We start from the raw sequence: 16,235 nt of genomic DNA, 5'->3' as shown, positions 1-16,235 counted from the left end.
CCTGACTCAGCACAGCCCTCACCTGTGGGATGTTGACGAGCAGACTGGTGTTGGGGACATTGGCGACACGGATGAGGCCCTGCTGGATGATCCTCTGTCCCTGAATTTGCACACTGGGCACCGAGGCCCGAGGGGCCAGGAGGAGTGGTGGCGGCCCCGTGCTGGAATGTTGTCTGATGTTGTGGATTTGCTGTGGGGTGGGATAGGGGATAAGATGGTAAGAGGGACGATGGAGGGAGGGAAGATTTGGGCCCCAGAGCCCCCAACCTGATGACTGGGAAGGGTTGTTCTTGTGAGGTGGTTGGTTGTTTGGAGCTGCTTGGACACTCTTGCATCCTAAAAGCACGCCCTGCTCACCTGAGCCCCCCTGACGAGTGGGGGCATGACGACCTGTGAGCTCGCCTGTGGCCCCAGCTTGGAGGACACCTGCTGTCCGCCGCGGACCAGGGGTGGTGGGATGACACTGCCAGGCATTCTTGTCGAAGAGGTCTGTCAACGGCACCGAACCCCAGGTTTTACATGGCTTTTTTTTTTTTTTAAACAAACAGGTTTGCTGTTTTGTAAAAGTACACACTTGTTTTAAAAGGCGGGGGGAAGCACTAAAATGTCTATTCTAGGCACAAGAAAACAAGGAACATGGACTCTGACAAGAGCTGTGCAGACTGGGCTCACTCAAAAGTGAATTGCACCAACAAGGTAGCATATTTTCACACACAGCAGGTGTCCAGCCAACCCAGGCTGGGTGTCACTTGCCTGCTGGTCTGAGCTGGGGGCTCAGGCCTTTTTGAGGGAAGGTGGGCCCCTGTCTAGACCTGGATCTCATGTCTGAGAGTAGGAGCTCTACCCATCTCCTCCTATGGACAGAGGAGGCCCTGCTGCATCCCACAACCACCCTTGGGAGTGTCAAAATGAAAGGAGCCTGCTCTGCCTAAATCTTGGTTCTTCTCCAGTTTTGCTAGGAGTCCTCCTAGCAGTGACTATTTATTCATGATGTCAACAGTGGCCTAAGTTTGGGCCTCACTCAAATCTAATCAGAAGGAATGGGCAGCCTTTCACAGGAACTGGATCAGGACTGCCCAGGATCACAGAGGGAACACTGACCTGAAGGGATGGCTTGCCAGAAGGAATGTTCTGGGTGCCCCGCACAAGCGGGGGAGGGGTGGTCACGGCACTCCCAGCAGAGCCTGTGGGCTGCAAGAGAGCAGGACATGTGAGAGATGAGGGAGTCGTCAGTCCTGCTCCCCTCACACATAATCCAGACAGAGGAAAATTGGTTTTCTTCCTCTTCCAAAAGCATCAGTCTCTCAAAGGTTCTGCTTCCAGTCTGTTTACGTCTGTAGCAGGAACTGACATGTCTGAAATGGGCAGGGGAGAGATGTTCCAGCTCCCCTCACCCCTGGGGACGCTTGGCATCTTTTGTGGTTCAAGAGCAGGTTCTGCCTTCCTGGGGATATAAGGGCTGGCAGTGGTGACTGAGCCAAAGGGCCCCAGGCCTGGATAGACTAATCCCAACCTCGGTGAGAAAACACTGAGTCCAGGCACTTCTTAAAGTAACATATTCCACTAGAGAAGGGACAGTGACAGACTTGGTTCACTTCATCGAGTCTTAAACAGCTGACAAGAAAACAAGTAATAAGCAGGGCTCTGTCCACTGGGAGATTAACAGATGTCAGGCCATGTCCACTAATTGACTATGTGCAAGTGGGAGCTCAAGCAAAGCCTTAAGTCAGACCAATGAGTATCCTCCTGTCCTGTTCCCTTAAGAAGACATGTGTTCCACATACTGTCAGCTCATAATGCCCAAGACACATTTACTTTCTAGCTTACTGATAAAGTGGTTGAAGTAAATAGAAGGGTAGCTTAAAAAAACCCAAGAATACAAACTTGACCTTGGCCTACACAGTAAGCTGCATTAAGAAGCAGCCTAAGGATGGGGAACCTGGGTGGCTCAGTCAGTTAAGCGTCTGACTTCAGCTCGGGTCATGATCTCCCAAGTTTGTGAGTTCAAGCCCCATGTCGGGCTCTGTGCTGACAGCTCAGAAACTGGAGCCTGCTTCCAATTCTGTGTCTCCGTCTCTCTCTGCCCCTCCCTGACTCACGCTGTATCTCTCTCTGCTTCAAAAATTAATAAACACTAAAAAAAATTTTTTTAAGAGGCAGCATAAGGAGCCTCAGACCCCAGGGGAGATAGCAAGAGCAGAAGCCCTAGGACCGAAACTCTGGGGCCTGGGCAGCACTTGGCATGCCCCTGTAGCATTAGGGAATCTGTCCACAAAACCATGGTAGCCACTGATGCCCAGCATGGCCATCCACAGGGCAGAAGGCCTCTCTGTAAATGGGCTTGTGACAGTTCTCAATCCAGAAATGTTCTTCTAACAGCTTCAAAGACATCTGTTTTCTTAAGGCTTATAATCTATAAGGAGTAAGTTTTACATACTCAGATTGAGAATATTCTAGACCAAAATGCACTGTAATGTCCTTTTACTCTGACATCGTTTTTGCTAAATCCAAAATTCAAACTTGAGACTGCAAATTTCCACTTCAGATCTTGACCCTCACACCCCTGAGGAAACCTGTTCACCCATGACCAGCCGCTCCAGCTCCTGGTACTGAGGTGGGCCAAGGTAATGATTGTGAACTTCTGTCCCCTGTTCTAAATGGCTCTTGTTGGCCTTGAGGAGAGAACAGATGCACACACACCTTCTGGGTGGTGGTTTCCTTTTGTATTTGACTCTGCCGCAACTTTTTTAATAAAACAAGTTTTGCTTCTTCTAATCTTAACTCTTCTTTCAGTTGCTTAATCATCCTTTCTCGTTCTTCAGGACTGCTTTTCTGTAAGGGCAAGAGAACAAGGGTTGAGGGGGAGGGCCACAGCCAGGGAGCACAAGCCTCATGTCACCAGGTCCGTTTCAGGGTGTTGTCAGGCAGGGTCATCCCCCAATACAGGGACAAGCTCACCATGAGGGCCTCAGTACTGGTCTCCTTCAAGGCCTCCTTCGTCAGCCCGTTCACCCTTGGGCTTGCGGGCTGCTCATTGTCGGAGAGCACGATCACATCAGGAGAGGGGGCTCTCCTCTCAGACTTCATGTCACTGTGAAGCAGGGATAGCAGGTTGTTACCAGATTGCCTGGACACTGCCAGACACCGTTCCCCAGAGCCCAGAACCTACACACCACAGATGCACAAATTTAGTCACAGCATAGAGGTGGAGAGCATGGCTGTCCTGCTCACCTTCCCCAGTCTCTTCTCCTTGGGTGTCCTCCCCACTGTACACCCAAATTGACTTCTCTCACTGCACTCACCATAAGGCACCCAAGCCCACAGCTAGGCCTCTAGCTAGGACCATTCTTGGTTGCCCACCTCTGTGTACCCAGAGCCAAGGACAAGCTGGTGTGTTCAAGGGTGATACGGCCATTTTGGAAAACACCAAAGCTTCCTTCTCTACCATGTGGTTCAGTGTTGGATAAAAACACTCAGCCCTTGATCCTGGGGCTGAGGCAGGGTCTTGGCCTATTGTTGGGGCTCCTGTGTGTTGGTGTGACAGTGTCTAAGCCTCTACTGTGTCGCAGAGTCCACACACAAGGTCCCAGAGACAGTGCTTGCCCCCCACCAAGCATCTCCGTTTTGGCCAAATGTGAACTTTCCCTTAAAACCTGGCCTCCACTTGTGATGAAAAGGATCTGATCCTTCCTTTCGTCACTGGGAAAACCAGTGGAGGACCAAACACACCCACTAGGTGGCACTGTGACCCAGAGAACAAACTGATGAAGTTACTTGGGAAGAAGAGCTGTAAGTTGTCCCACTCCTCCTACCAGACCCCCAAGGAGAGACAGAGTTATAGAAGGAGAATTAGTACTTTAATAGCCCAATGAGCTGCCTTTTTCATTCCTGGAATGAGCTCTGTCTTTAGGGATGGATGGGCTCAGAGGACCAAATGCCAAGGGTTCATGTCTACCTCTGGACCCTTATCCCCATCCCCTAGAGTTCTCCCCCTGTTCCTCCTAAAGAGTCACATGGTGGTTACACCTCAATACTCCTAACCTTGATCGGATTTAACCAGTGTAGCTGTTGACTGAACTCTCACAAGAGATCAGGGGAGTGGACTAAAAGGTGCTATTTCAAGGTATACAGTCTCCTCATTGGGGTTATCAACCCACATTCTCAAGTCCAGAAACTGGTTGGCTGTTTATAAAGTAACTCAGAACATCACATTGGACCTCACCAAACCAAAGACCAATGCAATTTGGGAACCACCATTCATCTGTGTGTCTGTGGACTCCCCAATCTGCCCAAGATCAACTCTCAAGGTGACCTCGGGACTCCAATTCCATTTTCTCTGGATGCATCCACAGATATTGAGGGGCAGTGCAAGGCCCTAGCATAGGAGCTGTGGCCAGTGGTCCCAGCTCAGGTGGGCTCCCAGGTGCCTTTGTGCAGACAGAGCAGCAACCCAGACAGAACCATGTTTAGAGTTGCAGACTGCAGACACTTCTTCCAGAGCAGGAGTGCACAGAGATCATGGCAATCACTTTTTATCATCTTATTGGGGGCATGCAGTTTTCTAAAGGTGAGAGGTCCAATAAAACTCAAATTTGCCTAAGGGAAGAGGGCAGGGTGAGGGACCAAGACCATCTGGAGGCTGAAGCTCCCTGAGATGGCCACTCTGACCACAGCACTCCCAGGTCTCATATTGGCCTGAGACTAATCAATAACTCATCCAAGAGATGACGTCACCCCACCCCCATCAATGATCACTCAGCATCCCAGCAGCCAGCAGGGAGTGAACTTCCTGTATGCTAATCATCCACCAAAAAGTCATGTGACAAAGGCATTTCCCTCCTTGGTCATGTGACCCTTTTAACTGTGCCTTCCAACATGAAAACCATGGCAACAGCCAGTTCTAACCGGTTCGTGACACGCAGCCTTCATTTTGAGAAGTGAGGTAGGGTTCAGGTGCTGTCAGAAAATGGAGGCAACCCAGCTCACCCCGGGGCTGCCCAGCTGCAGGAACTTCATATGTGGCACCAGCCCACAGGGAGTTGTTGGTGTATTACAGGGATCAGGGTTACCTCTTCCAAACACAGAGAGGCCACCAGCCCCTCTAGTTTCCAACATGGAAAACTTTGCTGAACTCAATTTTTAAAGTAAAGGTGTTTCAAAAGTCTCAGTACTTTATCAGAGTGTGCTTTTAATTCAGGAAAAAGAACACCCCTTTGACACAGGCTGAAAATTACTATGGGCATTCTTTTAAAAAAAAATTGTTTTAAATTACAAAAACATTTAGGCAGAAGAACAAAAGCAGAGGAAATCTAGCCCAACATTGCCAGGGAAATGGCATTGTAGCCAGGTACGCTGTTCTACTGCTTTTAGTCCATGGTAGCCGCCTGAGCACGAAATTTATTTGGGAGCCATATGATTTCTGGGCAAATCTAATAAGCCCATTCTGCCCATCTTGGGAGTCATGATCAAAAGAGATTTTATGTGACCTATGAAAATCCCTGGAAGCAGACCAGGCTATTATCAGCAAAAACAGTCTCACCACCTTCTCCTCTATATGTCAGCCCTGGCTAAAGAAACACAAAAGTTCTGTTACTTACTTGAATCTTCCATCAAGTTTCCTAGAGAGAAGGCAAGGATTATAATCTTATCTCAAGACAGATCCCATGTCCTCAGCACCAGGGTACCATCCCAGTAGTCAGTACAAGGTTAATATTTAGTGTCCCCCTTAGCCTGTGCCAGGGGAAGCAGTCTCATCAAGAGAACACAGAAACTGCTTGGCAGCTCTGACCTTTGTTATTCTCTGAACAGGCATGCCTGATGTAGGGTCTGACTGTGGGAAAGGGGACACTTCATTCATTCATCCACTCGTATTTACTGAAAACCCACCTAAGAAAGCAGATGCTATGCCAAGCAATGAGGATAAATCCCCGGATAAAAGGTAGTTTTATCCTCAGGATCCACCAGGAGGAACAGAACCCCCAGGAGGAGGAAGGGCAAGCAGGGCCCAAGAAATGGACCACCACTTGCCTAGGCTCACTGAACAGCAGGGACAGCTTCACTGGAGCTCGAAGAAATACAGTATCTTGTTACCCCAAAGACCTGGTCCATCACAGCCTACATTTCACAAGATCCCCAAGATTCTTGCACACACTAGAGAAGCTGGGGAGGACTGTAAACAAAACAAGGCCTCAGGACAACAAACTCCTCCTCAGTGCCCACTTGAAGAGACAGGTATAGTCAGCTACAACCATTCCCTACCAGAACTCTCCCCTATTCTCCTCATCTTTTGGGCCTGGCTAGGTGGGGAAAGGCAGGTAACTATTAGCTGTGTTTAAGAGCTGGGTAGGGGGCTTTGCTAGACCTAGCACCAGCCTCACTCACTCCTGCAAATATTCACTTTGGCTCCACCTGACCCTCCTTCAGTTGTGTTCCTCCACTGGAGTCCATTCACACCTCCCAGGCCAAACCTATCCACTGCCTTTTCCAGCTCCCAGCCCCTATAACCCCAGCTCCTACTCACAGATACATGGTGCTGTGGGTTCTTCCTGCCTTCACGATCAGTCCCTTCATGGCATGTCCCTCCACCAAACTCCTGAGGCCCCCTTGTGAGCCTCAATGCACACTTCAACACACATTTCAAACCATGTACCCTCCGAAAGGTCCCTGGCTGGCCCAATCCTCCAACATGCCAGCCCTGGGAGCATGATCAGCACTCCCCTTGTCCACTCATGCATGCCTGGGGAAGCCTTAGCTATGCTTGGTACTATTCATCCTGGGGGCGGAGCCCAGGACAGAATTCTGGGGTTCCATTGAAAGGCAGCACAGGCCTGAGCAGAGGCTTCCTTGCTGGTAGCCAGCTTACTCACCCTCACTCCAGCAAATTAGTCCAAGGAAAGTGACTTCACCTTTCTACTAGGTCAACTCACCATCCTACAGCCTCCCAGGGTGACAGTGTTATTGTCTGACAAGCAGGTTCCCCCACTGCTAGCTGGGACTGGAAGCCATCATAGGCACAGTAGCCATGGCCCCCCAGCCCCACTTGGAGCCTGTCTCCACGAGGCCGAGGCACTTCAGCTCCCAATGAGGACCAAGATATTCCCAGGGTGACCCAACACGCAAAGGGCAAGAGAGAGGGAGGGGTCCAGCCCTGATGTGACACTATGGCCCCAGGAAAGGGGGTGATGCCCCCTACTTCCACAGAGCCAGAGGGGCAGGAACCTCTCTCTCTAGTGCCACACTGGCTGGGAGTTGGGGACAGGCAACAGGGCCTCCTCCAAAGCCTGTGGCTGCACTCATGAAAGCTCACCATAAATAGGCACTATGAACCAAGCCTGCACACTGGGGACTTCCCCCACAAAGCCACCCAAGTTTCACTTGGTTCTACCTCTTGTAAGTGAAGACCCGGGGCAGGACATTTCCCTCCCTGTGCCTCCTAAAAGGACCAGGACAGGAATTCCTGCTCTGCTGCCCCTCAGGATTGCTGGTGAGGTAAGATCTCGTTGCCGAGGCTCGGACACCCTATGAACTCATCAGAGAGGGTCAGGCTCCAATCTTTCCTAAACAGTAAGGAGCTGCTTGCCATGAATGCAAGCTTGGCACACAGCAGACAACTAGCCATTGAGGGTTAACACTCAAATATTCTCAAACCCAGAAAGGGCAGCAATGTGTCTGTTCTGTGAACTGCTCTGTCACAGCAGCTGGTGCAGGGCCTGGCACAGTAGGTGCTCAGGCAACGCGGCTGGTGGGCATGCCCACCTTACTCTTCCTTAGCACCTGGTTCCAGGATGAAGTCTGTGAGCTCATGAGGAATCCAGTGATGCCTGTAGACTGACTGATGTGGGCGGCTCTTTCCACATGCACAGATGCCACGTTGCTAAAGGATGTGCAAATTCACTTAAAAGGATTTCTGAATTCTGTGTCATTATGTCTTTTCAAGCAATAGGTCTTGGAAGTCCAACTCCTAACTTGTGAGTCAGGACTTTGGTGACTGTTAAGAAGGAGCCTTACTACTCACAGTCAACAAAACTATGTACAGAAGACCACACCTCTCCATGCTCACACACCCTTCCAGTCCTATCTCTAGGATCTGGGCTGGTTTTGTGGCTCACTCTCTGACCTACAGGAATGCAGAGGAAACAATGCTACAAGCTTTTGTGGCAAGGACACAGAAGCCTTGCAGTTTCCGCTTAGCCCCTCAGAATGCATGCTCCAGTAGGATCTGACCATACTGAGGATGCCAACCTAGCTGTATGGATGGAGGGTCAACAGACACACAGAGATGGGCCCAGCTATCCTAATGAGTGACAATGCCACTGGGGACATCCAGTCTGGTTGACACAGGACTGCAAGGAGGAGAGCCCAAGAAGCAGTACCTAGCTAGGACCAACCAACAAGCAGACATGACAAGATAATGCTACACTAATACATCTATACCTTAAACAATTAAGCTAACGGGGCTGATAGCCCAGCTCTGCCCTCCCCAGGGAACCAGCCCACACCATTATAACTCCATATTCTTTCTCAGACTGTCCCCAACAAGGAGACCCATTCTAGAAATTACCCTGGGACAAAGCAGGGAGAAAGAAGGTGGAAAAGAAAAGGTTTACCTAAGCAGTCACCCCTGCTGAACTTTAAAGCACTCCCAAAAGTTGGGGGCGGGGGGCAGTTCTCTGAACATGGAAGACCATGGCAGATGTAGACTTGAGATGATATGGAAGCACAGCTCCAGAAAGACCTAAGACACCAGAGTGGCTCAAAAAAGGAAATCAACAGAGTGTCCCATAGGAGAGGAGAGGGCCATCTGTGGGTCTGGGAGCCACCATAGCTTAAGCACTGCATTGAGTGGTGTGAATCAAAGCCAGAAAGCAATTCCACATGCTTAATCTAATGAGTATCCCCTTTCCAGAAACACTTCTAGAGAAATCCTACGAGAGAAAGATGGTTACCACAAGTTCCCAGGTTAGTCCTACCACCTCAAAACATTTCACTGGCAGATCCTGCACATGCCTCTGGGATCTTTCATGGCCATCTGGACATGGGACTGCTCATTAGGACCCCACAACACCCCACCCTGCTTTCCCAAGGGGCACAGTTCACCAAGGGACACTTGATGCGATTAAAGAGGGAACTCTGTTGCACACAGATACGGGCTGTGCCCCAAAGCTAAGGACTTGCCTGCCCAAGGGATGGTAGGCGCTGACGGGTGCCTGGTCCCCTCCCCAGACCCTCAGGGCCCTGGAGCCCACCTGCTTCCTGCCTGCCCTGGCCCCTCTTCAACTCCCTGGACTCCCTTTTTGGCATCCATTACCATTTCTTCCAGCCCTGTAACTTGACACTCTGTTGGCTGGGATGTCAAGAGAAAAGCCCAGAGTCTGCTTTATAGGGGCTGGGAAGTCAGAACATATTTTGCTTCTTGGCCACAGAGGCCATGGAGGTGAGCAGCTGGGGATGAGAGTTTTGAAATCCAGCCATCATTCTTCCTGGAGATTTCAGGTCCAGTTATCACTCTGGGAATCCATTATGGTACACCCTGCAACAGCTACAGCTGAGCATCTCAGGAGAAAGAGAAGGAGCTCCTGGAATCGGGCTCTGGCCCTGCAAGCCCAACCCCCCTCCAGGACCCCCAGCACAGAGGAGAGCAGTCCCAAGGTGCATGGCCAGAGCAGAGGAGTGTTGTGCTGTTATGTTAGCAAGGCCAGGAAGCATTCAGCCTGTCCTGCTGGGGCTCCTTCTAGGAACATACGAGCCCCCGAAGTCACAGCCTGGCCAGAGAGGCCCAGATGACTTCACTGTAACTGGAGTTAGCAATAGGGGCCAGTTTTAGGGGCGTGGAGAGTCACTAAGGGCTATAGACACAGGGCAAGGATGGGTTAAAGAAAGCACTCCTTGGGGAGAGAAGCTAATAGTGGCTCCACATAAAGACCCCAACACCAAATGGCAATGGGGCAGCCTGGAGGGTTGGCATCCACCCAAGGAGGTCACTGCAGCCTAACTCTGCCAGCAGCCACATGTCTAGCCAGGATCTGACACCACGAGAAGTCTAAATCCAATTCAGTATGCTCTGCTCAGAAATTTGGGAAGGGGCACTTCTTACAAATGACCACAGTCCTAGAACTGAAAGGCTGACCTATGTTAGGTTTGGAAAATCACCCAGGACATTTGCTGACCCTCTACAATGGCCATCTCCGTGCCAACCACCAAGATGTAATCTTGTAATCTGTGTACTCCTCTCAACTGACTGACTGTCACCCCATTCTATAAGTGAGGAAGCAGTCTGAAAGGTGTGACTTCTTGAGGTCACACACCTATGGCGGCAGATAACCTGGGCCCACACTAGGCCCAGGTTTCTGTGGACCCTTGGTAATCCTGCCCAATTCTGGGACACCGAAGGCTGTGCATTGCACAGGGACCGAGGCCCCCACCGCGGATCAGAACAGTTGCATGCCCGTGGCCTAAAGGGCTCAATGACACCCCAGAAAAAGAAGCAGTCACAGCATGGGAGAGGATGGGTTTCACATGACTGTCAACTCTGACACCTCTAACTCAGATTATCAAATATCATTTTTGGACTAGTTTAAAGAAGAAAATGTTTTTATTTATACTTAGGATCCTGGACAAGCCAGCAGCATCCACATGCCGAGTCTCTGAGGTGAGAAAGAGAGAACAGTGTGACAACATGGATGTGGCCCTCAGACTGACTGGGCTACAACTCTTGCCTGCCTAGGAAATGAGCCGGGGGGGGAGGCGGATGCAGCACTCAGGCATCCAGACTCCCAAAGGGCCCAGGGCCTGGGAGAATGAGGAAAAAGGAACAGGGGACCCTAGATGCCACAGCACCAAGACTGGCGTTCCCTCCTTCCTCCAGTCACTGGACCCACATGCCAGACCAACCTTCCTCCAGGTACGAACACAAAGAGAACCTAGGAGCACTCTGCAGCATGGAGGGAATCCCTACATCACATAAATCCAAACACATCTCCTGGCATGCCAGCTCCTTCACCACCTCACAGCAAGAGAAAACTCACCTGTGTGCAGATGAAAACCACCATAAGAAATAAACATTGCTTTCCAGCTTGGAGCAACTACAAATTTTTGTGATAAATGGAAAGTGCTTGCTTTTGCCTGAAAGTTTATTGCCCCCTTAAAAAATCTGTGTTTCAAACAGCTGGATCCTCCCCCACCTTTCCCTGGCAAATCTCAACTTGTTCTCTCAGCACAGCTCTGGTGCTTCCCACACCCCACCAGATCTGCTCCAGCTGCTGTAAGTGCAGCAGGACCATGGGAGGCTGGGCTTACCTCTGCAGCTATGGGGGCTCCACTCAATCACCAAACCTCAATGACCCTCAGTTCCTTCATCTGCAGAATGGCATTCTGTTGACCTCCAGGGAATGTTGTAAAATGTAAAAGGCACAAAAAGTGCACCTAGTCCACAAATGACAGCCCCACTTCTCTTCCCCATCCTTGCTGAACGTGACGTGGACAGACAGAACAGCTCCCATCACCTTTGCAGCTATAATTTAGCTCTGAATTGACTCATCAGGTCACCTGCCTGCAGTCAGAAGTCCCTGGGAACAAGGTTCCACACTGAGGGCTTCTCTTCCTTCTACTGTCTGACTCCAGCAGGCCATTAACCACTGCTGCCTGAGATGTGAGCACACTGCTCTGGTGGATGTCCTGGTCTCTGCCCATGCCAGATGACCTATCCCCAGCCCACCTAAGCAACTCTGCATTGAAATGGGCTCTGCCAGGTCGTTTTCATTGTAACACTGAGACAACTGCCTTTTTCACCAAATTAGGACAGTAGAGCCAAATTGCCAGGATTCAGTGACACCATACTGTAGGCAAAGCCCTGAATGAAGTACAAGCTATTGACTTTATTTAACTTCAACCCTGGAGTATGTACCTTTTCCATTTTTTTTTTTTTTTTTTTTTTTTTTTTGAGAGAGCATGAGTGAGTGAGAGGCAGAGGGAGGGAGAAGGGAGCAAGCGAGCACGGGGTGTGAAGCCCAGAGTGGGGCTCGAGCTCACCTGAAGTGGGACTTGAGCTCACCCCAGGTGGGGCTCAAACTCATGAACCATGAGATCATGACCTGAGCCGAAGTCGGACACTTAACCGACCGAGCCACCCAGGTGCCCAAGTACATACCTTTTTAATACTCTGTGTCAAGATAAAGCACTCCTGCTGTGTACCAAATGACAGCCATCCAGAAGAAAAGCATGTGTATGAGCACTCACAATGCATGAAGGAAAGACTGACAGACACATTGTGGTTATTTAGACTTTTAAGTGTTTGGCAGACATTTCCCCAAAAATGGTTAAAGCAAAGCCTGTTTCTTCTAGGAAACAACCGACAGCATTTGTTGCCAATGATAAAAGTCCAAGCTTCCAACAAACAAAATGTAGAATTTTGGAAAATTTGTGTTTGCTTCCATGAGCCCAAGAAGTCAGGTATTAGCTAATCTGATTTTGTGATATTGAATAATGCAATGTATATTTCAAAGGTCTCTATAACTCTGTAAACTACTATTTTCTTTTTTTTTTAATTTATTTTATTTTTTTATTTTTTTTTTCAACGTTTTTTATTTATTTTTGGGACAGAGAGAGACAGAGCATGAACGGGGGAGGGGCAGAGAGAGAGGGAGACACAGAATCGGAAACAGGCTCCAGGCTCCGAGCCATCAGCCCAGAGCCTGACACAGGGCTCGAACTCACGGACCGCGAGATCGTGACCTGGCTGAAGTCGGACGCTTAACCGACTGCGCCACCCAGGCGCCCCTAAACTATTTTCTAATGTTTCATGGTATTACAAACTCAAACATGAGTAAAAGATCACTCAGGGGGAGAAGTCACAAATCACCGAGGCAGAAGAATCCCGAATAATTTGTGCAGCTGCTCTGCTCTTCGGGAGGTGTGTGTATGTGTGACTCTTCACCCCTCAGGTGTGAGCTGCACCTGGTGACTTCCTTCCAAGGAGTCCAACATAGAAAGAGAGAAGAGAGTAACTTTACAGTGGAGATACCTGACAAATGCCATGTCAACCAGGTGATTAAGGTCAACATCACAGTGAAAAGTCAAGATGATGGCATGTGCTGTAGAGACAATATGGTAAGAAGAGTACTGCACCTCTGTGGTCCTCTCCAAACCCATCAACCCAGGCCAACAATGAAAAAACACCAGACATATCACAACTAAAGGATTTCCCACAACACACCTGACCAGTCCTCTTCAAAACTGTTGAGGTCATCAAAAATAAGAAAGTCTGAGAAACTCTCAGCCCAGATGACTCTAAGGAGACATGATGACCAAATCCAGGACAGAATTAATAAATATTTTCAAATTTCCAACACAGCAAATGGCCAAAAGATATTTTTCACATAACCAAGATGGAAAGGGGGTTGCACCAATGCTTTCAGCAAGGCATTGCCAAGGTTTCCCATGGCAAGGGCTAGTGTGAGCAAAGGCTCCTGAGTGGAGTCCTCCTGACACATCATGGCCCATATGGCTGTCACTTGCTGCCAAAGTTGTGTTCTGAAAAGTGAGACACGCTAAAAATTTCACAGAACTCACCCAACAGATTCGCCATAATTTCCCTATAAAATCTATTCAGGGGCGCCTGGGTGGCGCAGTCGGTTAAGCGTCCGACTTCAGCCAGGTCACGATCTCGCGGTCCGTGAGTTCGAGCCCCGCGTCAGGCTCTGGGCTGATGGCTCAGAGCCTGGAGCCTGTTTCCGATTCTGTGTCTCCCTCTCTCTCTGCCCCTCCCCCGTTCATGCTCTGTCTCTCTCTGTCCCAAAAATAAATAAACGTTGAAAAAAAAAAATTAAAAAAAATAAATAAATAAAATCTATTCAATTATAAGCCAACAAAATTTGGCCCTGTTTATGGCCTTAAAAGCAGCAACTGGGGGCGCCTGGGTGGCGCAGTCGGTTAAGCGTCCGACTTCAGCCAGGTCACGATCTCGCGGTCCGTGAGTTCGAGCCCCGCGTCGGGCTCTGGGCTGATGGCTCAGAGCCTGGAGCCTGTTTCCGATTCTGTGTCTCCCTCTCTCTCTGCCCCTCCCCCGTTCATGCTCTGTCTCTCTCTGTCCCAAAAATAAATAAACGTTGAAAAAAAAAATTTAAAAAAAAAAAAAAAAAGCAGCAACTGTAGGAGCGCCTGGCTGGTTTAGTAGGTGGAGCATGCGACTCTTGGTCTTGGGATTGTGAGTTCTAGACCCACACTGACTTTTGAGATTGCTCAAAAATAAAATCTTAAAAAAAAAAAAAAAAAGGTGGGGGGTAGTGGTACAGGCTCTGCAGTTACCCAATTCACAGTGAACTTGGCACCATCTAGGGCAGCCTAGACACCCTGCGTATGCAGATGGGGAGGCCAAGCCCAGACTTCCCTCAGAGGTCAGTCAGGTGCCCCAGGCTCCTAATGCCAGGACACTAGGGGTGGTGTCCATTCTCATACCCCATTCCCTTCCTACCTCCATTCTCCAGGTAAAGGCATTTCCCTCCCTCCCTCCCTCCTCCAGACATGTTTACCTCCACCATCACAATCAGGTGTCCCACAAGCTTCTGGGCTATACCCAGGCCCAGAGCACATCAACTCTCTCCCCTCCAGAAGGTGTCCCATGGCTCATCATTCCCACCAGACAACCTGGCCCTGCTCCCACTGCCACTGTGGGCCTTCTCAGGCCCTCTCACCAAACCCAGTGCCTCCAAGGACTTGGAGCCCCTAAGCACCCCAATTTCTGGTGTGTGAGCTCCATAAAATGTGCTACCCAGACCACTCTTTCCCACACTGTCCACGGACACTGCAAGTCTTCTTGAAGGAGGGAACAGTGGATACCTGGACTTGTTCCCTTTAGAGAGTGTGGCTGTGTTAAAGTTGCTTCTGAATGCTATCAAGGCCCTGCACTAGGGAACTCTGCATGTCACCAGGTCTTAGTCCCACTAAGATCCAAATAAAGCTTTTCAATGTGGTTATTTACATCAGGACTATTTTTATGATTTAAGCTCTAAAAATAAGCAGTCTTATGGCTTGGGACCCAAGGAAAGGGATTAGTAACGTCTGGTATGTCTCCCCTCTCCACCCAACAGACACTCCCTACCTCCTCTCCCATCCCACCCCCAGGCAGGCCCCTCTCACCAACATCTAGGCTGCTTTGGCCACTTCAGTGTCTCTGAAGGCAACTGACCTTGCCTAGCCACTGTGTCACCACCTTTTTCCCACAGAGGTCTGTGACCATTCACCTGCCTTCCTCTCCCTCATTACTGGACAACTGTAAGTCCCAAGACGTCTTCCTATCAGCACTGTGACACACCTTACTAGACCACACTGGGAGCTTCCGAAGCTTAAGAACGACCAGCCTCACATCAGAGAAGACAATGAGCTTCACCAGGGTAGAGTGAATGGTCCCGGGCCACATGGGGATGTGAATGGAATGAGGCTGCTGGACGCCAATTCTTTTTCCACCACCTGCTACTCCCCTTGGGCTCACAAATTATAATTCACATGCTCATCTCTTTGACAGAAAGAAAACCACCCTGGAAATCTCTTACCACTGGGTCAGCTCTCCTTTTCTTCCAGGCGCTTTCTGCTGAGAAAAGTCTTCTCAAGGTGGACTCCTGGTTGCCCCACCTGGAGTCATACAGGCCCTTGGGAGGTCCCAGGCATTTACCCCTGTTTTTTACCTATTCTACACAGGGCCCTCTTCATCCCACTGTTTCACCAGGCTAGGTGGCTGCGAGGGACAGGACAGGATCCCTCAGGCCAGTGTGCTTGCCACCCCCACCATCCAGGTTTGTTATGGTTTTGGTACAAACAGTTCTCAATACAGCACAGAATTGGCTGCAAGATACAAAACAAAGCACATGAAAGCAGTTTTAAGTGGCATAGTGGAGGGCTGGTAAGAGCCCTCACATATCTGCGCAGGTAAAACATTTAAATGACCTGCTACAGCAGCTAAGGCACCAGTTAAAGGATGAGGAATCTGTCAGGTGACAAACAAAGCACTAGCAGGAATATGTGCTGAAGAGGTATCAGAAACTTCAACTGCAGAATTAAACCAAATAATTTCAAAATAAAATGACCTGCTTAATCTATAATTCTGCTTAACTCACATGTCTGAAGAGCCCCTGATTGCTAAAGGAGGAGTCTTGACAGGCGTTTACCTCACTGACTGTACACAGTGGCCTTCTGGTTCCTGTCAGGACCATCACATCCCTAAGGCAGGCACCATCCAGTGAGAA

General features: G+C 49.7%; 1 protein-coding gene across 5 annotated transcripts in view; it reads right to left on the bottom strand.

The window, feature by feature from the left end:
- GATAD2A (GATA zinc finger domain containing 2A) overlaps positions 1 to 16,235 on the bottom strand; it is a 103,720-nt gene that overhangs the window by 10,508 nt on the left and 76,977 nt on the right. For all 5 annotated transcript variants that reach the window (XM_047094901.1, XM_047094905.1, XM_047094904.1 and 2 more), the window contains exons 4-8: positions 2,959 to 3,091; positions 2,701 to 2,832; positions 1,102 to 1,191; positions 358 to 489; positions 23 to 190 (exon numbers count right to left, since the gene is read on the bottom strand). In XM_047094901.1, coding sequence (XP_046950857.1) covers positions 23 to 190; positions 358 to 489; positions 1,102 to 1,191; positions 2,701 to 2,832; positions 2,959 to 3,091 — 655 coding nt within the window. The remainder of the gene's footprint in view (positions 1 to 22; positions 191 to 357; positions 490 to 1,101; positions 1,192 to 2,700; positions 2,833 to 2,958; positions 3,092 to 16,235) is intronic.

This window comes from Lynx rufus, unplaced genomic scaffold, assembly GCF_022079265.1.
Source record: "Lynx rufus isolate CCGP_SWC_20201006 ecotype Redwood Valley unplaced genomic scaffold, mLynRuf1.p SCAF_4, whole genome shotgun sequence".
Lineage (NCBI taxonomy): Eukaryota > Metazoa > Chordata > Mammalia > Carnivora > Felidae > Lynx > Lynx rufus.
The sequence above is the reverse complement of the archived record's forward strand: the minus strand, read 5'-3'. Positions and strand labels throughout refer to the sequence as shown.